Source organism: Lepidochelys kempii, chromosome 2 (assembly GCF_965140265.1).
Source record: "Lepidochelys kempii isolate rLepKem1 chromosome 2, rLepKem1.hap2, whole genome shotgun sequence".
Taxonomy (NCBI): Eukaryota; Metazoa; Chordata; order Testudines; family Cheloniidae; genus Lepidochelys; species Lepidochelys kempii.
Window position 1 is genome coordinate 75,480,091 of NC_133257.1, and position 26,279 is coordinate 75,506,369.

Here is a 26,279-nt window from a genome sequence, read left to right on the forward strand (position 1 = left end):
TAACAATTATGAAGATCCTTACCATATGCAAGTTAACTGTTGCAGAAATAAAAGAATAATCATTAATCTTAATTGTACAGCAGCAGGCTATTTCATCTAAATCTTTGTTCTGGATTAATTGAATATGCCTTAAGTATATTGGTATAAACCCATTCCATGCAGTGCCCAATTCTGCTCCCCTTACTCATGCAAGTATAGTAGTCTCCTTGCTTTCACTATGGAAGTGTTTGCTTTCACTATGACTACTCACGAGTAAGGCAGGAAAGATTCCTGTCCTTATTGCACAGATTAAAAAGAAGGCAGATGGGTTTTATTTTAAAAAATAAAGCCTGGGTCCACTTGGTCTTCAAAATAATTTAAAAACCTGTTTTAGCTTGTTCTGTTCTCTTACCATACAGCCCTAAAGGCCAAATAAAGCTGGTATGTCGCATGGGTTTTCTTAAGGGTGCATCAGATCTAATACTGGCAAGGATTCCTACAGAATGAATAGCTCTCAGGTTACTTTTGACTAAACATTTGCTATAAGAGATTTTCCCTTCTAAAGGACGTTACCAAAATGGTTCGTATGGGTTCACTTTTTCAATCGCTGCCTCATAATGGATTTTCTCTTAGATCTTCTTTAGATAGTTGGTTCTTCACATCAATGGCTGTAGTAAAAATTAATTGGAAAAATAAGGATATGTTCCATGGCTGAAAATTTCTCCTGAGCAAAGCCTTGCTAACACTGACTTCAGTGCAGGAGCAGCATGTTACAGCTGAATGGTGAAAGGTGCTCTCCATCTGCAGATGTCAGGCTCCTAATGATCATGCTGGTCAGGACTGAACATATGGTTGAGCAGTGTTTTTCTAATCTTGGTTCTGCTGGCAGGGATTGGCCTGTTAGTCCTGTGGACTTTGTTTACAGTGGGGGAGGGAAAAGATGAGTGAGGGAGTGAGAGTTGGAATAAACGGTTTGAACAGTCCTAACTGTCCCTTCATCACAGAAATACAGGCTTTGTAATCTACATTGGCTTGTTGTGTAAGTCATCCATTTGGGAGGAATAGATTTGGTTGCTTCTGCCCTTGAACATTGAACTGCTGTTGTAAGAGAAATAAAAATAAAAGATGGTTTGTCCTTTGAATTATGGAAATATAATTTAGTCGGGCAAAAAAGACCCAAGTAACTCTTAAAAACCACCAAATAAGTTTACTTTAGAGCACTTTATTTTTCAAAAATTGATCTTCACGCAAACAAAATATAGTGCAGAATCCACCTCTCAAAATAAAAATCAGCCAGCAAGTTTAGTGTTTGTGAAAGGGGTCAGCCCAACAGCCCCAGAGACCAAACTCCTCTATCCACACTACAAGGAACAGCAGGTGCTGTGCCGGTGCAAGCCCCCACCTAGTGCCCTGCTCATGTGTCTCAACCCTTTCCTGTGGGGTAAGTAAGTCCAGACAGCTCTACCCCAGAGTATGGCGCATATTGATGGTTGGGTTAGGAGAATGGGGCTGGGATGGAATACTGCTGTGCTCTGGTGATTCCTGGCCCCTTTGCCACTGCAGCTTGGAGTGATTTACTGTATCTGCTCTGAGCTGCACTAAGGCCTGAACCAGCCCCTGGTTGGCCCAAGAATCAAGGGTTTGTAAAGGTGACGTAATGCTACTTATGTCTCATCATCTGACTCTACGATCAGCTGCACCAGGCACAGCATCAGTTCAGTTTAAGATCTGGCTCTTGGTCTCCCTGCTGAGATTGCTAATAAGGGTGCCAATTAATGGTTTGTTGCACCGTGGTTTTGGTGATGGAGACAGCTGTCCACTGGGAGCTGTGCTAAGACCATGAACCCGTTATTTATAGGCCACTGAAAGGTGGACACAGAATCATAGGTATGTCTACACTACGAAATTAGGTCGAATTTATAGAAGTCGGTTTTGTAGAAAGCGTTTTTATACAGTCGATTGTGTGTCCCCCCCACAAATGCTCTAAGTGCATGTAGTCGGCGGAGTGTGTCCACAGTACCGAGGCAACTGTCAACTTCCGGAGCCTTGCACTGTGGGTAGCTATCCCACAGTTCCCGCAATCTCTGCTGCCCATTTGAATTCTGAGGAGAAATCCCAGTGCCTGATGGGGCTAAAACATTGTCGCGGGTGGTTCTGGGTACATATCGTCAGGCCCCAATACCCTCCCTCCTTCCGTGAAAGCAAGGGCAGACAATTGTTTTGCGCCTTTTTTCTTGAGTTACCTGTGCAGACACCATACCACGGCAAGCATGGAGCCTGCTCAGCTAACCATCACCGTATGTCTCCTGGGTGCTGGCAGATGCTACACAGCATTGCTACACAGCAGCAGTTTATTGCCTTTTGGCAGCAGACAGTGCAGTATGACTGGTAGCCATCATCGACGTAGTCCTGGGTGCTCTTTTAACCGACCTCAATGAGGTCAGGGGCACCTGGGCAAACATGGGAGTGACTCAGCCAGGTCATTTCCCTTTTAAGTTTCGTCTCATGGTGATTCAGTCCTACCGGCAGTGCACTGTCTTTTAATCAGCAGCCAGCAGAAGATGATGGCCAGCAGTCACACTGCACCGTCTTCTGCTGAGCACCCAGGAGATGTCGATGGCTAGCGGTTGTACTGCACAGTCTGCTGCCAGCAAGATGTATAAAGATAGATGAAGTGGCTCAAAACAAGAAATAGACCAGATTTGTTTTGTATTCATTTTCTCCTCTCTCCCTCTGTGAAATCAACGGCCTGCTAAACCCAGTTTTGAGTTCTATCCTTGAGGTTTTGTGCTCTATCCTTGAGGGGGTCATTCAGTTTCTTGCAAAGCCACCCCCTTTGTTGATTTTAATTCTCTGTAAGCCAACCCTGTAAGCCATGTCGTCAGTCGCCTCTCCCTCCGTCAGGGCAACGGCAGACAATTGTTCCACGTCTTTTTTCTGTGCAGACACCATACCATGACAAGCATGGAGCCCGCTCAGATCACTTTAGCAATTAGGAGCACATTAAACACCACATGCATTATCCAGCAGTATATGCAGCACCAGAACCTGGCAAAGAGAAACCAGGTGAGTAGGCGATGTCAGCGCAGTGACGAGAGTGATGAGGACATGGACATAGACTTCTCTCAAAGCACGGACCCTGGCAATGTGGGCATCATGGTGCTAATGGGGCAGGTTCATGCAGTGGAACGCTGATTCTGGGCTCGGGAAACAAGCACAGACTGGTGGGACCGCAGAGTGTTGCAGGTCTGGGACAATTCCCAGTGGCTGCGAAACTTTTGCATGTGTAAGGGTACTTTCATGGAACTTTGTGACTTGCTTTCCCCTGCCCTGAGGCGCAAGAATACCAAGATGAGAGTAGCCCTCACAGTTGAGAAGCGAGTGGCAATAGCCCTGTGGAAGCTTGCAACGCCAGACAGCTACCCGTCAGTCGGGAATCAATTTTGAGTGGGCAAATCTACTGTGGGGGCTGCTGTGATGCAAGTAGCCAACGCAATCAAAGCTCTGCTGATATCAAGGGTAGTGACCCTGGGAAATGTGCAGGTCATAGTGGATGGCTTTGATGCAGTGGGATTCCCTAACTTTGGTGGGGCCATAGATGGAACCCATATCCCTATCTTGGCAGTGGAGCACCAAGCCGGCAAGTACATAAACCGCAAGGGGTACTTTTCAATAGTGCTGCAAGCACTGGTGGATCACCAGGGACGTTTCACCAACATCAACGTGGGATGGCCGGGAAAGGTACATGACGCTTGCATCTTCAGGAATTCTGGTCTGTTTCAAAAGCTGCAGGAAGGGACTTTATTCCCAGACCAGAAAATAACTGTTGGGGATGTTCAAATGCCTATAGTTATCCTTGGGGACCCAGCCTACCCCTTAATGCCATGGCTCATGAAGCCATAGACAGGCAACCTGGACTGTAGTCAGGAGCTGTTCAACTACAGGCTGAGCAAGTGCAGAATGGTGGTAGAATGTGCATTTGGATGTTTAAAAGCACGCTGGCGCAGTTTACTGACTCGGTTAGACCTCAGCTAAACCAATATTCCCACTGTTATTACTGCTTGCTGTGCGCTCCACAATATCTGTGAAAGTAAGGGGGAGACATTTATGGTGGGGTGGGAGGTTGAGGCAAATCGCCTGGCTGCTGGTTACGCACAGCCAGACACCAGGGTGGTTAGAAGAGCACAGGAGGGCACGGTGCGCATCAGAGAAGCTTTGAAAACCAGTTTCATAACTGGCCAGGCTACGGTGTGAAAGTTCTGTTTGTTTCTCCTTGATGAAACCCCCCCACCCTTTGGTCCACTCTTATTCCCTGTAAGCTAACCACCCTCCCCTCCTCCCTTCGGTCACCGCTTGCAGAGGCAATAAAGTCTTTGTTGCTTCACATTCATGCATTCTTTATTAATTCATCACACAAATAGGGGGATAACTACCAACGTAGCCCAGGAGTGGTGGTGGAGGAGAGAAGCACCAGGAGGGGTGGTGGAGGAGGGAAGGACAAGGCCACACAGCACTTTAAAAGTTTAAAAGTTTAAAACTTATTGAATGCCAGCCTTCTGTTGCTTGGGCAATCCTCTGGGTTGGAGTGGCTGGGTGGCCAGAGGCCCCCCACCGCGTTCTTGGGTGAGGAGGCTATGGAACTTGGCGAGGAGGGTGGTTGGTTACACAGGGTCTGTAGCGGCGGTCTGTGCCCCTGCTGCCTTTCCTGAAGCTCAACCATACGCTGGAGCATATTAGTTTGATCCTCCAGCAGCCTCAGCATTGAATCCTGCCTCCTCTCATCACACTGCTGCCACCTTTCAGCTTTAGCCCTCTTTTCAGCCTGGCACTTACTCTCTTCAGCCCGCCACCTCTCCTCCCGGTCATTTTGTGCTTTCCTGCACTCTGACATTGTCTACCTCCACGCATTCGTCTGTGCTCTGTCAGTGTGGGAGGACAGCATGAGCTCAGAGAACATTTCATCGTGAGTGCGTTTTTTTCGCCTTCTAATCTTCACTAACCTCTGGGAAGGGGAAGATCCTGTGATCCTTGAAACACATGCAGCTGGTGGAGAAAAAAAAAGGGACAGTGGTATTTAAAAAGACACATTTTGTAGAACAATGGGTACACTCTTTCACAGTGAACCTTACTGTTAACATTACATACATAGCACATGTGCTTTCGTTCCAAGGTTGCATTTTGCCTCCCCCCAGCGCGTGGTTAGCCCCTCCACCCTCCCTGCTCCCCGTGGCTAACAGCGGGGAACATTTCTGTTCAGCAACAGGTTTAATAGATCTAATGCTGCTAAATTTGACCTAAACTCGTAGCGTAGACCAGGGCTTAGACCCTATGATGAACTTCATCAGACCTGCCAAGTTGAATACATCTAACTTACCTAAATATTCTTTAACCTGTTCTTTCCCTATTTCAGCTAGCATTTCTTCCCTTTGTTGTTAATACTGTGTTGAGTATTGCTAACCAGGGAGAGTAAAATTAAAGATAATACATTTCTGAGAACAAAAGGGAGACTTTTTCATAGTGAATCAAGCAATTCACAGCAGATAGCACGTGTGCTTTAAGTACAAGGTCGCATTTTGCCTTTTATATTGAGCGCTTGCTGGTATGGTGACACATCACACATGGCTGAGCAACAGAATTCAGTTTCCATGCAGCCATTGTAAGGCAAAGGGTACGCAGGGTAGGCTTCTTACGCATAACATGTGGGAATTGTTTCAAACTGCAGCACCAACCTTTCCCATAGCAAGCATTTCTTCTTTTTGATCAGAGTTCTGCCTGCACAGATGCTTTTCCCCATACAGCAGTCAGATCCAGTGTCTCCCTTTTGGTCCATGCTGGAGCTCGTTTGCAATTCTGGGGGGACTGCATGGTCACCTGTGCTGCTGAGTTCGCCATGCTGACCAAACAGGAAATGAAATTCAAAAGTTCCCGGGGCTTTTCCTGTGTACATGGCTAGTGCATCAGAGTTCAAAGTGCTGTCCAGAGTGGTCACATTGAAGCACTCTGGGGTAGCTTCCGGAGGCCAATACCGTCGAATTGCGTCTGCGCTACCCCAAATTCATAGAATCATAGAATATCAGGGTTGGAAGGGACCTCAGGAGGTCATCTAGTCCAAACCCCTGCTCAAAGCAGGACCAATCCCCAATTAAATCATCCCAGCCAGGGCTTTGTCAAGCCTGACCTTAAAAACTTCTAAGGAAGGAGATTCTACCACCTCCCTATGTAACGCATTCCAGTGTTTCACCACCCTCCTAGTGAAAAAGTTTTTCCTAATATCCAACCTAAACCTCCCCCACTGCAACTTGAGACCATTACTCCTTGTCCTGTCCTCTTCTACCACTGAGAATAGTCTAGAACCATCCTCTCTGGAACCACCTCTCAGGTAGTTGAAAGCAGCTATCAAATCCCCCTTCATTCTTCTCTTCTGCAGACTAAACAATCCCAGTTCCCTCAGCCTCTCCTCATAAGTCATGTGTTCCAGACCCTAATCATTTTTGTTGCCCTTCGCTGGACTCTCTCCAATTTATCCACATCCTTCTTGTAGTGCGGGGCCCAAAACTGGACACAGTACTCCAGATGAGGCCTCACCAATGTCGAATAGAGGGGGACGATCACGTCCCTCGATCTACTCGCTATGCCCCTACTTATACATCCCAAAATGCCATTGGCCTTCTTGGCAACAAGGGCACACTGCTGACTCATATCCAGCTTCTCGTCCACTGTCACCCCTAGGTCCTTTTCCGCAGAACTGCTGCCTAGCCATTCGGTCCCTAGTCTGTAGCTGTGCATTGGGTTCTTCCGTCCTAAGTGCAGGATCCTGCACTTATCCTTATTGAACCTCATCAGATTTCTTTTGGCCCAATCCTCCAATTTGTCTAGGTCCCTCTGTATCCTATCCCTGCCCTCCAATGTATCTACCACGCCTCCCAGTTTAGTATCATCCGCAAATTTGCTGAGAGTGCAATCCACACCATCCTCCAGATCATTTATGAAGATATTGAACAAAACTGGCCCCAGCACCGACCCCTGAGGCACTCCACTTGACACCGGCTGCCAACTAGACATGGAGCCATTGATCACGACCCGTTGAGCCTGACAATCTAGCCAACTTTCTACCCACCTTATAGTGCATTCATCCAGCCCATACTTCTTTAACTTGCTGACAAGAATACTGTGGGAGACTGTGTCAAAAGCTTTGCTAAAGTCAAGAAAGAATACATCCACTGCTTTCCCTTCATCCACAGAACCAGAAAATCTCATCAACCTAGGATGGTTGATTTTAGAGCTACTCCCCTCGCCGGGGAGGAGTACAGAAGTCGATTTTAAGAGCCCTTTTGGTCGATGGAATGGGGTTGGTTGTGTAGATGCATTCATTTTAAAATCGACCTAACGAGGCTAAATTCGACCTAACCCCATAGTGTAGACCAGGGCTCAGGGATGTGGATTTTCCACACTGCAGAGCAATGTAGTTATACTGACATAAGTTTTCAGGCTATGATAGTGTGTTATTCATGTCCAGAAATATAACTAGATATAGGGTTAAGTATCAGGCTACCCATAAAACACAAGCTTCCACTAACATGAAGGTGACAAAAACTGTGAAAAACATTCAAACAAGTATGGGGGTGATGGTAACCCTGTCACATATATATTATCTTCAAACAAGAAAAAAAGTGAGGATGCTCTCTGGCTAATCCAGGAGGCAGAAGGAAAACAAATCAGAAATACTGGAGGTCTCCACAAATGGGTAGAAATATTAGCATCAAAACACTCTAAACTTATTTTTCACAGGACAGAACAACTTTTTGCTCTTCAAGTTGCTTTATGTGGTAATTATCATCACTTCAGTTGTAAGAATTTCCTGAATGACACTTCAGTGGGCAGGCCAAGAACTGATTAAGTTTGGACAGCAAAGTACACTTTCAGTTCTAGAAAGAGTCTGTCTGGGTCAGCTCCTGCTGCCGCCAGTAATGTTTTATATATTCTGAACATAGAGAACTTCAGCAACCAGTGCTGGCAATTCAATACCTCTCACAGCGTTAAATTCACTTACATTTTATTTTAAGACTATCAAAAATCCAAATATAAGGAAAATCTTCTTTTAATGTAATGCTTTTCCTTACCTTGAAACTGCCAGTTCTCTGTATCTGTAGTACATGTAGTGATAGTGAGATATTTCTTTTCCCCTAAGTCAGTTATTGTAGTAAAGCAATTGCATCTAGTCCTGTTAAGGATGCTTAGGGATGTATAAATTGTGTGTGTGTGTGTGGGGGGGGAGGGTTTCAAAAGAGATTACTAAATTCTCTGGTCCTGTAACCTTGCTATTACTTATTTGCTCCAGGTTACTGAAAAGTAATAAGAAACCTACCAGTTACATTTTCACTTTTAACATTTTTTTCTGGTCTCAACAAAATTTAACAGCTAACCTGTTAGATTGTAAAGCATGCTGTACGTTACAGGTAATCATGCACTAGCAGAAAGCAACATAGACCTATAATGCCACCTTTTTTCAGACAAATGAAATGCAACTACAGCATGCCAAAAGTAACCTAACATGGAAGCGAAGTTTACAGGAGAACTCATTACTCCAAAGTGCTGCTAGTGAAATTAAATGTGTGTTTTTGAATTATTTTCCAAATACTCATAACCTCAGATGTAAGGATGTTCCCAGAGGGAGCATTTTTAATAAATAACGTGATATGAATACACCAAGATCCACATATTATAACTGGGTTCCAGGAGAATTGTATGGCCATAGATCAACACAGCTCAGTAACAAAACTCAAAAACCAAAATTAAATTACTTAAAAATAATCCTGGAAAAATTATAGAAAACTTTGAAAAGTCAGGAAAGATCAGGAGACTGCCAGCAGGATATAGAGCCCTTGCATCTAGATCACTGGTTCAAATTTTGTCTACATTGGTTGTTCCTGCTAGTTGTTACTACCTGACATGCTGTAGAGAACTATCCCTTACTGGCAGGGGGGTGGCCTGAGTGGCCTAATCTCTTCCATCCATGATGTAGTTGTACCGACCTAATTCCTGATGGGAAGCTCTCCCATTAACCTAGCTACCGTCTTTCAGGCAGGTGGAGTACCTATGCAAAAGGGAGGAGCTCTCCCATCGGCGTAGGCAGCGTTGTCACTAAGTGCGAAAGCACTGGTAGGCAGACCCTGAATGGGGTCAATTTTTTCACACTTTCTGCATGTTTCATGGTGAAACAGAAGTCTTGGCAACAACAAGTGCGTAAAAATGCAGACTTTTGTTTCATAAACCAGATCTACACTACAGTCTTATGCCGGCATAGCTATGCTGGTTATGGGTGTAATCTCTGACTGACGTAGCTATGCTGGCAAAAGACTGTAGACACAGTTATACAAAAAAAAAAATCCCAAACAGTAATACAAATATTAATAAATAATAAAACTGTGTTTTTGATGATAAAACTTATTATATTTATGGGGGCTGTAATAAACTATAATGGAAAAAACAGATGTGCTGGTATATTCTACATCTGGTACCGTATACTGGTATGGCTACACTCACCAAAGTATCCCTAGTATAGACCAGGCCTTTGTATTCACACAGCTGTGAAAAACTATTGTAAAAGTTGCTCAGAGCTAGGCAATTCCTCCAATGTCATCAGTAAAAAGAAGCAAATGCCTCAAAACATTGCTCATGAATATTTGCTCAAACAAACCGTTCAGATTGATTTTGGCTGTCTTACACTCCCTTCAATTTCTATTTTTCTAGCTGACAAATTTTCTAGCAGAAATGTTTGCAGCAACAGCAAATTTGAAGTGACTGCTAGCAAATATTTTCAGAAAAGTGCTTTCAAAATCAAAATTTGAGTATTCCCACTAGAAACCTGATTCTAAGAGTTGCTAACTCTCAGGGAACAAAAAACAATAGGCTGTGACTAATGTGTCCAATAAAAACTAGCCAATGCTTTTCAGATTTCAAATATAGAATATTCAAACAAATTGTTAACAATAATTATTTTCCAGAATAATTTTAATAATGAATGTATTGATGAAAATAACAGACAGTACAGTTTGGGATAATGTACTATTTTGGATGATGAAAACACAAAATTTGTAGAATCCTCTCAGTTGTAGAAATTAAATGAGAAAAATATGCCCTTTACAGAATGAGGTCGGGGCATACTGTGAGAGCAGCCAAGGATCCTCATGATCTGTAGAGCCAGGGAGTAGTAGTAGTGTAGGAATCAAGCCCACCCATCCTGTGCATGAAGGCTGCTATCTCAGTGGAAATGATACACACATGCTTCATAGATTCCAAAGCCAGAAGGGACCATTGAGATCTTCTCATCTGATCTCCTATGTAACACAGGCCATAGAACTTCCCCAAAATAATTCCTAGAGCATATCTTTTTTGAAAAACATCCAATCTTGATTTTAAAATTGTCAGTGATGGAAAATCCACCACAACACTTGGTAAATGCTTTATTTCCAGTCTGATTTTGCCTAGTTTCAACTTCCAGCTATTCTGTCATGTTACACCTTTCTCTGCTAGATGGAAGAATCCATTATTAAATATTTGTTCCCCATGTAGGTATTTATAGACTGTAATCAAGTCACCTTTTAATCTTCTCTATGTTAAACTAAATAGATTGAGCTCTTAGAGTTTATCACAGCAAGTCATGCTGTCTACTTCTTTAGTTACTTTCATTGCTCTTCTCTGAACCCTCTCCAGTCTCTCTTGAATTGTGAGCACCAGAACTGGACACAGTATTCCAGCAGCGGTTGCACCAGTGCCAAAACCAGAGGTAAAATAACCTCTCTGCTCCTACTTGAGATTCACCTGTTCATGCATTAGGATCACATCAGCCCTTTTGGCCACAGTGTCATGTTCAGATAATTATCCATTACAAACCCCAAATCTTTTTCAGAATCACTGCTTCCCAGGATAGAGTCCCCCATTATGTAAGTATGGCCTACAATCTTTGTTCCTAGATCAGTGGGGGCTCGTTAAATGTTACAGGTGGTTCTCAGGAAAAAAAATCCCTAATGGCGGAAAGAGCTGTCCCTAGGGACACTGGGCAGCATGGGGCCAGCAGCCCCTGGACTTCCAAGAGCTAAGCTGATCAAAGCAAGCATATCTATCACACTATTACACTGAGGAGATTTAAACTTTGAGACTCCTCCTAAGAAATGGAAAGGGAGGTGGATATTTTTTGCTGTTTTAAATAGGCAGCTAGTATTGTTTTTAAAATTATTATGAAGAATAAGTTTAAGATTTGTTGTAACATACATTGTTTGCCTGGACTGCTCAAGACCTGAATGCTTGTGTAGGAGAAACGCTTTGAGTTGGCTTCTTAAATACCTTCATGCTGTTTCACATCTGATACTCCTTGGTGAAGCATAGGAGCCTTGTCTTATAACAGGCTTATTCAAAGTGATATAAGCTATGAAAGTGAGATCTTGGAAGAGTGTTGCCATTTTCATAATGTAATAAAAATACTGTAATTATAGATCATTAATAATAAATAATGTGTAATAAGCATGTCATAAAAACAAATTTTATATTTCCAAGATCACTGCTTTTATAATTTATACTCAGGTAAAGGAGAAAATTCCTGGAAATATTCATTTTTAGGAGGGGGTTCGCGAGACTTGACATCTTAGTGAAAGGGGTTCACAGGTTGTTAAAGTTTCGGAACCACTGTCCTAGGTGTATACATTGACATTTAGCTATATTAAAATGCATATTGTTTGCTTGTACCAGTTTACCAAGCGATCCAGATTGCTCTGTATCAGTGACCTGTCCTTTTCATTATTTCTCACTCCAAGTTTTTGTGTCATCTGCAAACTTTAGCAGTGATGATTTTATGTTTTCTCCCAGGTCATTAATGTCAAAAATGTTCCAGGTCTCAAATGTTAAATAGTGTTGGGCCAAGAACCGATCCCTGTGGGACCTGACTAGAAACACACTGGTTTGATGAACATTCCTTGCTTTCAATTACATTTTCAGACCTTTCATTTAGCCAAATTTGAATCAATTTAATGTATGCCATTTTAATTTTATATCTTTCTAGTTTTTTAATAAAAATGTTGTGTGGTAACAAGTCAAATGCCTTATAGAAATCTAAGAATATGATGTCAACGTTATTACCTCTATCAACCAAACTTGTAATCTCATTTAAAAAAAAAGAGATCAAGTTCGTTTGACAGGATCTATTTTCCATAAACCCATGTTGATTGGCATCAATTATACTGCCCTTCTTTAGTTCTTTATTAATTAAGTCCCATATCAGCCACTCCATTATTTTCCCTGGGATCAATGTCAGACTGACAGGCCTATAAACACCTGGGTCATCCCATTTACCCTTTTTAAATATTGGCACAATATTAGCTTTTTTCCAGTCTTCTGGAACTTCTTCAGTGTTCCATCAATTAATGGTACAGTGAGTTCCTCAGCTAACACTCTGAAAACTCTTGGATGTACGTTATCCATACCTGTGGAGTTAAAAATGTCTAACTTTAGTAGCTGCTGTTTAATATCATCCTTAAATGGTAATGGAATGGAAAGAGTATTATCATATCATCTGTTTTTTTCCCAAATGCAGAACAGAATTATATATTGAACACTTATGCCTTTTCTGCATTATTATTGATAATTCTACCATTTACATCTAGTAATCAACCAGTACAATTATTAGGATTCTTTTTGTTCCTAGTATACTTAAAAAATTCCTTCTTACTTTCCTTAACTCTGCTGGCCATAGAATTCTCCTGGTGTCCCTTTGGTTCCCTTATCAATTTTCTACAGTCCCTATCTTCTGTTTTATTTTCATTATCAACTTCCCCTTTCTTCCATATTATTTTTTATTTTTTATACCTTGTCAAAAGGGGGTTTTGGGTCCAAGGCCAGCAATACTGCCTCACAGCAATACTCTGGACTGTGTCAGTGGATGTGTCACCCAATGGCAGGAGTCATTGGCTGCTTTGCCTAGTGGCTGGAGTCAGTGGCTATGTCGCCAATGGCAAGAATTGGTGGCCACTTTGCCTACTGGCTGTAGTCAGTGGCCGGGGGTAGAGGAACTCAGATCCTTCCTGCTTCACCGGCTTCCAACTCAGGGCCCAAAAAACAATAATTAAAAGTGTGCGGACTAGGGGGTAGGCGCGAATGCTTGCTCCCTGGGTCACTTCCTACTGCGGCTTTGTTTCCTCTGGTGGTGCCACCGGTCTGTCTTGTAGTCCCCCTTGGAGTTCGCTTGGGTCTCGAAAGGGTCTCCTTCTGTCTGTGGCAGCTCAGCGTCTTCAGCTTTCACAATTGAAGGGCTGCGGCAGCTTGACCATAAAGCCTGGTCTCAGCTGTTTGGAGCCTCACCAGGTTCTCTGCAGGAGGCTGCAACACCCAACTGCTCTCCTGCTCAGTCCATCCAGACTGAGCTGAGCTGCTCCCTTTTGAGCTCTGCCTCCACTGTGAGCATGCCCAGCAGGGGCGGTGGGGTGTGGCCTCTTGTGTCCAGAGCAACTCCTCAACCCTGACTTAACCAGTGTGGGTTTGTCTATCCCATCACATAGCTGCCTTCATTTCCCCTCTAAACCAGGTTGCTTCTTTTCTTGCCTTCTAATTCTAGCTTCAGTTTAATTGCAATCATCCCATCCTCATTACTATGTATGATTTATTTTATTCATGGGCTTATCAATCTTGTATTAAACACACTAAGGCAACATAGTTCTGTAGACAGCACACAAAGATATACGATTTGCTCCCTCTCTCTGCTACAGAAACAAAGAAAGCAAAAGAGACAGACCATGTAATAAGAAATACTGGCATCAAATGATGAAAGTGTAACCTGAGATTTAAACAGGTTAAGCACTAGCTAAGTATTGAAATACACGACAGATCCCCTGTGGACCCATCAGTCAGATTATTCACCACAAACAATATCATATCCTGTGCACATGAAAAAATATTCTTCTCACTAAAGAGGCTGGGGGCTTTCTTAGTCTAGTGCAGGTCAGCCCCAAATATTAATCTGTGACTTGTGCTGTGATCATGTTACCTTGACAGCTACTCTGTGGCTTTCTTCCAGAGTGGTCTGTGTAAAGCCCCAAGCACCAGCTATCTAAGGGCTGGTCTCCACTACTGGGGAGATCGATGCAGCAGGGATCGATTTAGCGGGTCTAGTGAAGACCCGCTAAATCGATGGCAGAGCGCTCTCTGGTCAACTCCGGTACTCCAACTCTCCGAGAACAGTAAGGGAAGTCAACTGGAGAGCATCTCCCATCGACTCAGTGCCGTGAAGACACCGGGGTAGGTCAACCTAAGCTACATCGACTCCAGTTACGTTATTCACGTAGCTGGAGTAGTGTAACTTAGGTCAATTTACCCCCGTAGTGAAGACAAGCCCTAAAAGTAGGAACAGGAGGCTTTAGTGCTCAGTTGGACAAAATCAATCATTACATGGTTTGGAGCTATCCATCTATCTTTAAAAGCAGTGGATAAACTCAAGCCAAGACTCTGCCCCAAATGTTCCACCTTTCACAGAATCCTTTACACCATCCTCCATCCCTTCAAGGCTCTGAGGTTGGTTTGAGAGAAATTCCTCAGTCTCAAAACCATATTCCAAGTAACCATCTGTTTCCCCCTTCCCCATTTAGTTTTTCTACAAGACATGGGGGTGACTGGATAGGTTCCTCATTTCCTATCTAAGACCCCTTTCTGCATCAACTTGACTGACAATGTGATAGTTCTGTCTTTCATCCCCACTCCTAGGGATGACAAAGAAAACTTTTCTGCACACCCAACATATAAATATAGCTTGAATATCTACTTAAACTGAACTGTGGAGGCCAATGTATCAGGCCATTCAGTATAGAAGCCAAGAAGGCTGCATAAGATTTCAAGGATACTATGAAGTAAGTGTGATATTGTATCTGTAGGGCCTATGTTGCTAAAGGCAAAGCTCCTCCCCTATTCTATCTGAAGATCATTGTACCAGAATACTATTCTTTTCATGGAGAGAAAGGGGAGATGTTTCCCCCCTGGAGCTCTGCAGTACTGCAGTCTCTCTCACATCTACAGAATTAAACGGAGTTACACTGATTCCCACCAGATGATGACCTCATCCAACATATACAGGTGTCTGTGGTCACTGCCTGGTGAGATGGGTCAAATCAAGTAAAATCTCAGACTTATCTCAGGTGGCTCTCAGTATTCACCCTATTGTTCTTGTGTCAGAGTATTGCTTTGGGAGTTGCCCTTCTTTTGGACTGGCCCAGGAGACATAGGAGGAAGGGACTTTTAGTTAATCTGATTTGGTTTCTCCTAGTCCCAGCTGGGTCATAGAATCATAGAACCATAGAATATTAGGGTTGGAAGAGACCTCAGGAGGTCATCTAGTCCAATCCCCTGCTCAAAGCAGGACCAACACCAACTAAGTTATCCCAGCCAGGGCTTTGTCAAGCTGGGCCTTAAAAACCTCTAAGGATGGAGTTTCCACCACCTCCCTAGGTAACCCATTCCAGGGCTTCACCACCCTCCTACTGGAATAGTGTTTCCCAATATCCAACCTAAACCTCCCCCACTGCAACTTGAGACCATTGTTTCTTGTTCTGTCATCTGCAACCACTGAGAACAGCCTAGCTCCATCCTCTTTGGAACCCCCCTTCAGGTAGTTGAAGGCTGCTATCAAATCCCCCCTCACTCTTCTCTTCTGCAGACTAAATAAGCCCAGTTCCCTCAGCCTCTCCTCGTAAGTCGTGTGCCCCAGCCCCCTAATCATTTTCGTTGCCCTCTGCTGGACTCTCTCCGATTTGTCCACATCCCTTCTGTAGTGGGGGGACCAAAACTGGACACAGTACTCCAGGTGTGGCCTCACCAGTGCCGAATAGCCATTCAGATATCCCCATATAGAGTCAGAAAACATTCTTTCACTTGAGGCTTTTGTATAAATCCTTTTAAAACAAAACACAATAAAACATGAAACTTTTAATGTAATCAAGCTTGTGTTTATATTTAATCTCTTATCTCTATGGCACGTGAATTAGCAATAAAGGTTGCTCATTTTATCTCACTAGATTTCTCTTTATTTCTCTATATCTATATTCTCTGGTTTTCACAATTTGTTTGATTTATTCACTTATCAGTTTATTCTGTGTGGATTTTATGGCTCAGGAAGTTTCAGAAACTGGATTCCTCAGATGAAATTGACCCTTTATATGGGCCTGACAGAGTAAATGTCTTTGATTTTCCTCTCTCCATCTGCTGGTAGAAGGAGATATTACCCATCCAGACTGAAGCAGTGGGGAATTGCAGAAACTGTAAATTAGAGTAGGTAAATTTTCCTTTTAATGCTATGTATACTTTCTATAAAGAACTGGTTGGAGACCATCAGTTTATTTCACTTAGACTACTAAATGCTTGCTATCAAATGGAAATAACATTAGATCACTTACATATCTGGGCTGAATAGAAAGGAATAACTTAGATGTTCAATACTATGTATACTATTACTAATTCCCCGCGACATCTATTCTCCGAAGTGTATAATATTTTGAACTATGTTCACAAGGTAGTGTTTAGGGTTCCTGGTACTGCAGATTGATGTGCTGGTGCAAGATGGAGATTTTTTAATTTAGGATGGTGCAAGAGACCCCTCTGAATGGTTGTCAGTTCTTATATATATTAGTAATTTTTTTATATTTACTGATAGAATAGATGAATGGAAGATCATATAGCAGGGTTTTCAACATGTTCAGCATTTTAAAGGTTTTTCTGACCTTGTACCATGCTCCTTCTTTACATGCACTACAATTGCCTTCTACTAATAATTACAATATATTTACAATATTAAGTACAGGAAATGGTAAAACTAATTAAACAGTTGCATATGACTATAGTAGGTGTCACCAGGTTGTGCTGTTACACATAGTTTAACAAGTTCTTTTTCTTAGTATTCAAGCAGTGTTCAGCCTTCTGAAGGAATGCTGTATTGTTAGTTTGGTGATGCTATTCTTTTTGAATGAGCTGTTGCAAACAGCAAGAGAGTTTTCTCTTTGCCTTAATCTAACAAATGTCAATTTTTGATGCAGAGTAACTTCCTGGAGACTGGGTACAAGTCTTGGGCTGATATTTCTGAAAGAGGGGTTTGCCTGCTCGCTACTTGTGACTACCTCTGTTCAAGGACTGGTATATGTAGTATAAATAAAACAAGTTGCACCAAGAATACATCTCCAGACTCCATGTTGCTGATTTCTCCTCTAACTGGAAACCCAGTCTGCAAGGCCTCAAACTCTGCTACCACTCGGCAGAGGGGCAGCTGTACATTGCCTGGTTTAACTCTGCTGCTCTCATAAACTAGTGGGGGGTCAGAATAAGTTTAGACATAGTTTCTGCTGCTTTCACAGTAACACCATGTTTGTGTGTAATTTATATCTTGTAATAAAAATATTTATGTTGATTGCAGTTGATATCTACTCATGTTTTGTAGATGTTACTGTTCTTGGTGTTTTACAGCAGAGCTTTTTATGGACCTATGCAAGTTTTTATGGATCAATGAATCTTCTACTTTTTTCCCTTTTATTTAGAGCCATCGTGTTTAGTTTTATAGGAGTGTTTTTCAAACACTGTAAAGGTTCTGGTAGTCATATTCAAGCCTGAAGAGAATGTTTTATTAGGCTAATTTCCCCCAAGACATTTAAACAAGAATGTGACACTTTTCGGGGTTACCTGAGGTAAATCTAGGGCAGGTGGAGCGTCCGGGGCTCCTCAGCAGCCCAGGCTCTGAGGGCGGCTCTTACTTCTGCCCGCTCTGGCTTCTGGCTTGGCCAAGGGGCAGGACCTCGGGGGGAGAGGAGGAGCAGGGGGCAGGGCATCATGGCAAAGTGTGGGAAGAGGCTGGTGCTGCCCTGAGCCTCAGGCAGGCGCAGAGTGGCCTCTTGGGGAATCTGGGACAAATGCTGTCCCAGAGTCATTCAGCCAGGGACTTGAACTTCGCATTTCGGGACTGTCCTGCCTCATTGAGGACGGGCGGGCACCCGTAGTGAATCACTACCACCTGCTTAGAGATTGTGAGAGCTTTATCTGTGCCAACCAAGGGCTGCCACCGGCAGCACAAACACTCTGCTCTGGGCTCCACGAACCCCACTCTTTCTCTCTGTAGGCTAGCAATTTATACACTCCACTTTGTTACACATGCGTGCCCAACCCCCTGTCTTCCCAGAGCGTACACTGATCCACTGCTTCCATGGAAGCAGCGCACCCCAATTTACTGGCTTCGTCTCTGTTCAACAGCTCTCCTTAGCACAGGCACTTAGATGTATCTATACCAAATTGAAATTTATTTAACAAAGTTTGAGTTACAGAGTCACATAAAAGAAAGTAAAAGGATTTGGAAACATAAGCTTACAAGTAAAAGAAAAATATAAAATGCAAACCTGTTAATAAGCCTATTCTTATTAACAGGTTACTTTCCTGTCTGATAAGGATTTTCACACCCAATGGTGAGTTCTTACAGCACTTGTCCAGTACAGAGGGCTGGGATCCACTTTTCACAAGTCATTCCCACTGGCAGACTGTTGCTTCCTTAATGGATAACATTTGTGCCCTCTTTCCTTCTCTAATACAGTCTCAGACTTTTGTCTTTGTCAGTGCTCAAGTCTGCATCTGTCCCAGAATATAAATACAGAGCTGGGCTGAGTCCATAGATGTCAATTGTTCTCGGTGTTGTTCTGAGACCCACTCCGGCTCAGGTGACAAGTTTCATTTCCATCCGTTTTGGAAGCCAATGTTCTACATGTTACACAACTACAAATGTTTTCCATACAGACATCCCGCAATAACCATGACAACCAGCTACTTGTTTAACATTTGGTAGAGACCACACACAACCTCCTTTGGTGAAATATTTAGAAGATGGTCGAACACAGATGTAATATATCTGCCAGGGCATGGCTGGGGGTATCTGGGCATGGCTGTGTCACAAAGAGATTGCACTGTTGTTCTCAAGCTAGGAGCTATGTGCACTTTTGTTTCCATGGCTTTGATAAAGTGCTATGAAAAGTGATTGTGTTAAAATGGCACCTTTTTACTGAATAGATCTTTCCCCATCTACATTTAGCATCATAGCTGGTCCACTTGTGACATTTTTTTTTTGTACTTCTGTCAGTCTGGCAGAGCCCACATAGGTTAAGAAGATTGAGCTAGGTTCTCTTTCTCCTTGTGCGTGATCAACCAAATTGTTCACAAAGTTCCAATGAGCTGACTGAAGAAAATGTGGGCTACGTAGGTGGCTCCAAATCATTAGTTTAGCCAGCAGAACCTTTATTACTGGTGATGATATGTAAGAAAGAAAAAACCCAGGTTGTCTGTCAGAGTTAAGGTTGAGTTTGTAGGGTTGTTAGTTAGAGAAAACATCTATTTACTTGTAGCCTGAGCACATTTGCTTGGGAAATCACGGTGAGACAATAAACATGGACCCCTAGAATGCAATTTTTAATGGGTAAAATTTTCAAAAGCACCTTCGTGGCTTAGGAGCCTAAATCCCATTGACTTTCAATGAGATTTAGGTTCCTAAGTGCCTATGTCACTTTGAAAATGGAGTTTAGGCTCCTAAGTCCTCTAGGTACTTTTGGAAAAATGTACCCAAAATCAGCTTTCAAAGTAGAACTGGACTTTCATGTTTTTAACAAATTGTAATATTGTAAGAAAAACATGATGGGATGGCATAGGGCAGCAAAGACCTTGGGATAGCCGGTGTTCCCTTCAAAACTGTTATGTTCTGGGTGGAAATGTTGGGCCTTAGCATCCCCTCTGCTTTTTCCTTATTGAATTTGGAGAATTGGGAGATCATGGTCTCTATTTTGCACTGAACTGTCAAAATCGTTAAAGCCACTTTATCATCCTTCAAGTTACTCATCAAAACTCACCTCTGCTGTAATTCATACACGAAACTGCAGTCTGATAATGACCAGGAAGGTGAAGAGCTAGATATACTGCTCCTGAGTGGCGAAGAACTGCTCACATTCTATTATTTTTGTTACCACTAACCCCAACTCCCACTCTTCATGATGGCTTATTTGTTTGTCTTATCTACCTGTTATGACTTGCCTTTTAGGTTGCAAGCTCTTTGGAGCAAGGTTTGTCCGTGTATATTTGTACAGCACCTAGTAGAATGAGCCCCTGTCCTGGCTGGTCTAGAGGTATTGCCACACTATAAATGTTAAATAATTGTACTGTCTTCATATTAAACAGTATATACCATTTATACTGACTGCCCCGATTTTGAAAGTTTGCCCTGATTCTCTGGTATCTGAATAAGAAGTAATATAATGCATGGTTGAGAGTGGTGGGGAGGCTTTCCTTTCTTGTTTTTCTGAAAGGAGAGTGTGGGCAGCTTATAAAAAGACCACTGCACACTGCAGACACCAAAATACATTTTCTCACAACAGTTTCTTCTACCAGCTTATTCTTGGAACACCTTTGTGATGCTGTCAGCTATGGTGATGTAGCAACTCTGTTTACAAATTAATATTGCCGTAATGCATTTATCTTTAATTACAAGAGAATACCCTTCTAGGATATTTCCTAACAATACTCATTAAGAATAAACAGATTAAGTCCTTACCAGTTAATCAACACCACAGACTTCTTAGTGTTCTGAAAACTACATGAAATAACACTGTCACCTAATAAGAGTGCTTGAAAGCATTAGGGAATCCACAGTGCTTTTTGGCTGGTGAAAAGGTAATGATTGTTTAGAGATGGGCTGGAGGAGCTGCAGACTTTCAGATGCACACTTCCCCAGGTTTAGGGTTATTCCAATCTGGGGTTTGGGTTGGGTCAATCTCTAGTCAGGATTTTAAATGTATAATAGGGGGGACAGCTTTGAAGCACATTGTGTAGAACTGACAAACCCATTGGGGCCAATGTAAGTGTTTTATAGTCCTTGAGTGGGAAGTGCTTTAGAAATGCAAAACATTTGTGTAAACCATGAGATGGGTCCATTCATGAACTTTGTTGAAAATAAAATAAGAAGATAAGTGGGATAGAATAAAAAAGAACAAATCAAACATTAGAATGTATTTATTCATATCTATCAGGCTTTCAAGAATAGATTGGCAAGAATTTATTAGTGATGGATTGCAGCTTGAAGTGATAGTGCAGCAATTGTCTAGTCAATTCTCATCTTTGGTCTTTATTTGGTAACAGCACCAGAATTGCAAGTGTTTTGTTACAAATGGGCCAACATAAACCTGTTCCATAGTAGCATTAAACATAGTAGTAATAATAGTATGATGATGTTAACATGTTAAGTTTTGAAAGCATTTTTTACACGAAATACACATCGAGGGTTAGGAGGGACTGTTGCCTCTGGAGGCCTAAATTCAAATTCTGTTTTGGCTCATGACTGAAAATGAATTAGCTGGTCTCATCCTAGTCCACACACACTTGTATCAAATCACCAAACCCAGCCTGCTCATGAGATTGCTAGCCTAGAAAACCAGGAATAGTGCCACTCAGGACTGATGCTTATTGGCAGGATTGTATGGAGAAACTTGCGCAAGCCCTGCCTGTATTTTCATCAGTACAAATTCACATACAGTTTTTAAAAAAATCTCCCATTTGGATGACACCAACTGAACTGTGGTGATTAACTCCTAAGACATATGAGTCGGACTTTTTAGTAGTGCTGAGCACCCACAGCTTCCATCACCTTTTGAAATCAGGCTATAGGTGTCCACAATTTGCTGTCACTTTTTCCAGTCAGACATCAGTGTGCAACACCTTAATGTTTTAAAATAATACTTTGTTTTATCTATGGTGTGGTGAGTTTTCATAAAATGAAATTTTAAATAGGTTTTCTAAGGGATGCACTCTTTATGGCAATAACTTCATTTGCATTAATAGTTACTATCTACTAAGTTAGCTGTGAATAACAATCTTTTATTAAATATTTTTATAAAATGCTGTTTGTGGGCCAGCAGAAACAAGTGTAAATGATTTTTTTAAAAATAGCAATGTATAATGAAAAGTATTGTCTACATAATTTAGCAGTTCAATCAAATGACCTGTTTTTAAAAGAAGGCTTTTTCATTATTCTTATGATCATACATTTATTCTATAATGATGTTACTGTAATATATTGAATTGTTAAGTATTGCTCTGGGATAGTAACTTTAGATCTCTATGCAAGGGTCTTTATTTTATCAGATCTCACTAAAGGGGGATGCGTTCCATGATTATCATAATTCATCTATTCATCCTGCACTCCTTATCTTTTTTTCAGGATGGAGTAGGTGTAGATGAGAAGCTGTCTTTAAGGCGGGTAGCTGTGGTTGAAGATTTCTTTGACATTATCTATTCCATGCATGTGGAAACAGGGCCTAATGGAGAACAAATCCGAAAGCATGCTGGACAAAAGAGAACTTATAAAGCAGTAAGTAAACAAAAAAACAGAACATCTGTAAGTTAAAATATAGTAACACAATTGCATATCTATTTATTGTTTTTTTTAGATTGTGAGTTCTTTGGATTGGTGATTTTGTGGTTTTGATAGTTGAGCCAGAAGTATTACAGCCCATTACTTTCTGTGTGGGTACATGTGTGTGCATATATGCAAACATACAGGTTGAAAATGCTTAGGGTCAAATTTTCTACTGGTGTAATGGGAGCAAGTCTATTGACTTCAGTGGAGTTTTGCCCATTTGCACAAGCAGGGAATTTGGCTGTTTTAGTATGATTTGAAAGACAAGGCCTGTGAGGTAATATCTTTTATTGGACCAACTTCTGTTGGTGAGAGTGACAAGCTTTTGAGCTTGTCTTTTTAATCTCAAAAGCTTGTCTCTCTCGCCAACAGAAGTTGGTCCAATAGAAAATATTACCTCACTTACCGTGTCTCTCTAATAATCTGGGACCAACAAGGCTACAACTACACTGCATCCTAATATGATTTGATAATTTATTAAAGTGAAGCTCCAAGTTAATAGTATTATTTTAAATTATTATTAAATTGAAATGCAGATGTTTTTCCAGTTTATGAAGACTGTCAAAATACAACCATTAAGGTTTGTTAAATGAACTGCTGTATTTCAGCAGATGATTGAAATCTCCATTATACTTTGTTATTATAGAGTAAATACGTTTTATTTAATGGTCTGCAGATTTGTAATACTTTTCCTGAAAACAAAAAGTTGAAAAGCAAGTAGATTCAATGGCATATCTGTTGATTGGTCAGATGTTAAACCAGTATGAACTGGCTGACTAAAGAGAAAATTCTTTCTAACATTGGAACTGTGTTTTATAGTTTGACCTAGATGCTTCAATTCAACCCCAGTCTTGAAATATTTGTAATCTGATGTTTAACGGAGTAGTATCTTTCTGCAAATATGACATTTTCCCTTCTTAAAGAGAACTAATAAAATGTGTACTGTTACTTCCCAAGGTAAATAAAAAGTACTTCCTTGTCTGTAAATTAGTGACCTTAGTCCTATGAGTAGCCCCATTGGTTTTTATGGGGCTACTCATGTGAGAAAGGCAACCAAATTTATGCACACACATACACACATATTATGTATATATACCGTGTACACAACACACACACACACACACACACACATACAATATTATAACAGCATTCAATAGTGTCTCCATCATAGTTAAGGATTTATCGCTTTTCTTCTTTCCTGGGACCATTATCCCAGTGGTTTCCAGCTGCAGTAAGTTGAAACTTTACGCACGTCAGCCTGGATGCAATCTTTAGAAACTAAAAAAAAAAAAAATGTAAATCATTTGAGCCATTCTTAATATAAGGAGCAATAAAATGTGTAAAAAGCTCAAAATGTCAGATACCTACGGCTGAAATTTAGTTACTGAGTATAAGAAATAGTTAATTTTCCATTACTGGTTTTTTCAGGCGATACTGAAACTTTCTAGCTGCATAATAATTTTTACTGTGTGGCCCATTCTTTTAAAAAATATTTTATTTCTAGGCTATTTCATAGTGTATGGTGTAGGCCAGGTCTGTGTAAGATTTCTCACAACTTGACCTCAGCATTATTGACCCACAAGATATATATGTATAAAGGATGACACTTGCAGTCATCATGACCAATTATGCTAAGTTACGCAGTGATCTTCTCATGTGGACAAAAAATAACTGTCTAATTAACTTTGTCACCGTAGCCAGTTTTAAAGCTTAGTCTTCAGGGCCCTAATAGAAGTACTCTTAGCTTCATTGGTCATTAGGTGTGCATTAATAAAAGTAGTACTATCTTCACTGTCCACTAGCTAGGCATTGGTTTTGCTACTGTGTTCTACTGTAATGAACCTATCACTTGCACTCTTCATTTCAAAGGGATTTCATATAGTAATTATATTGAATGTTTACTGCCTGTAAATAAAGTACTTTAGGGCACAACCCTGCAAACATATATACACTACAGATATAATTCTACTGTCAGGAGTCCCATTGATTTCAATTGGATCAGGCCTTTTATATATTATGAATAATGTGCAAAGGCAGCTAATGGGAGCAATTTGTGTAGGTTAAGCAGCTTGTACAGCAGTTTCATTTGATGTTAATTTTTATTACAGTGGTGACATAAGTTTATTACATAGTTATCAGCTGATGATGCAGCAGCCCAAGTGCAAGTTGTTGTGTAATTATCAATGTTTGTGTATTAGTGTTATTTGTTGGTTTACAAAGTGCATCCAATTACATGTCCCAGGGACAAACTGCATATATATATTTTTTAAAAATACAATAATTCTATGAAAAAAGAAAAACTCCAAAACAAACTAACATCAGCTTTTGCACTTTTAAGTGAGACCTTAATTAGACTCTGCTGGACTAGCTGGGAAAGCATATTCCAGTGTCATGGACTCTCTTGAGCTTCTAGAGGATTAAATCTAAGGTCTGTTAGCTCAAGCAAACCAGCTGACTTCTGCCTCACAGAGTGGGAGGGAGTCTCTCAAGGAATCATGTCCCAAACCATTTAGGCCTTAGAGTTTTATAAATCCAAGTCAGTATGGCAGCTACTCCAAAAGTATTAGCTGAACCAAAACTGTGGTGATTTTCAGCCTCACATATCATCAGTGGGAATCATTCTTGATTTCTGTGAATGTATTCGTCATATGTATTCACCAAACTGTTTGGGTGAACAAATTTTTAGAGTATAGGTGGTTCATGAACTGTTTGCTACAATTATTTGGTATTTGATATTCACAATTCATGGCATGTGATTGGTCACTTGGTATCACTTCTGCTCCCTGATGGGATGATTGAAACTTTTTAACAAGGGAACGATGAAGAGAAAATTCCAAATGTCAGCCCCTCTTCTGCAACTCTTGGGATTCATAAATATTTTCATGAATAACATCAGCTTCCTGAATACTTGTGAATAATGAATATTATGACCCCGCAAACAGCAGCTAATTAAATTCAAATAGCTTAGTAGTGAACCTGCTTTTTCATAATTCTATCAGCTCTAGTCAAAACATAGAATATTGCCCAGGCATGATTAGTAAAGCAAAGAAACTGGCAAAGGTTGTAACTTATTGTATCTTAAATTAACTATGGCTTGTATTTATCTGGGCAAACAAGTCTGGAAAATGTAAGAAAAGGCCTGAATCTGCACCTGGTTCCTGTTCTGAACAAAGTTTAAGACTGTTTTCAGTTTTGAAAGAGGACTCCCCTCCCATCCTGTTCCCGATGCTGAAGTGCTGGAATACATCAGTATGTCATGCTGCAAACTTGCCCAGCATACCATCCTGGCATAACTAGGCTCAATTTGTGAACTGACCATCCTTAGTCTTCACCACAGGTATTAATTTTAAATTGCAAGGCATTGTGGAAATGAATGGCACTTGTACAGTTTCAGTGGGACTTTACATAATGATGCTGCACAGGAAGATAACTATGCAATTTGGTGGTTCTGTGATAATAGTATTTTGGAGGGAGCTGCAGTACATTTTCATCAGCTGAAAAGTGTGTCAAACTCAAACTGCAGGATTCCTCAACACAGAGTCCATTAATTGCTTAGGAAACTATCTGTGTTATAGTATGTAGTTATGAACTAAGCTCACATTCTCTCCTTCTACCTTGACTCCAAGTACCCTGCAAGCATCATACAAATTGTATCATGCAGAGCCAAGACTTTTTCCCTTAGGGCTCAGTATATTAATCTTAACCATGGAAAAATGCCAGTAAGTTGCTAATTGGGCTAACAAAAGCAAGTACATTCTTTTTTATTCTTCTTACTGACTACCCTGCTACATGTAGGTGTCCTAGTTCATATGGTATGTAAGACCACCTACAGACTGACACTATT

At 41.3% G+C, this 26,279-nt stretch overlaps 1 protein-coding gene across 5 annotated transcripts in view; it reads left to right on the top strand.

Annotated features, from left to right (window-relative positions):
* NOL4 (nucleolar protein 4) overlaps positions 1-26,279 on the top strand; it is a 255,887-nt gene that overhangs the window by 28,189 nt on the left and 201,419 nt on the right. For all 5 annotated transcript variants that reach the window (XM_073331285.1, XM_073331283.1, XM_073331284.1 and 2 more), the window contains exon 2: positions 22,238-22,387. In XM_073331285.1, the coding sequence (XP_073187386.1) occupies positions 22,238-22,387 (150 nt within the window). The remainder of the gene's footprint in view (positions 1-22,237; positions 22,388-26,279) is intronic.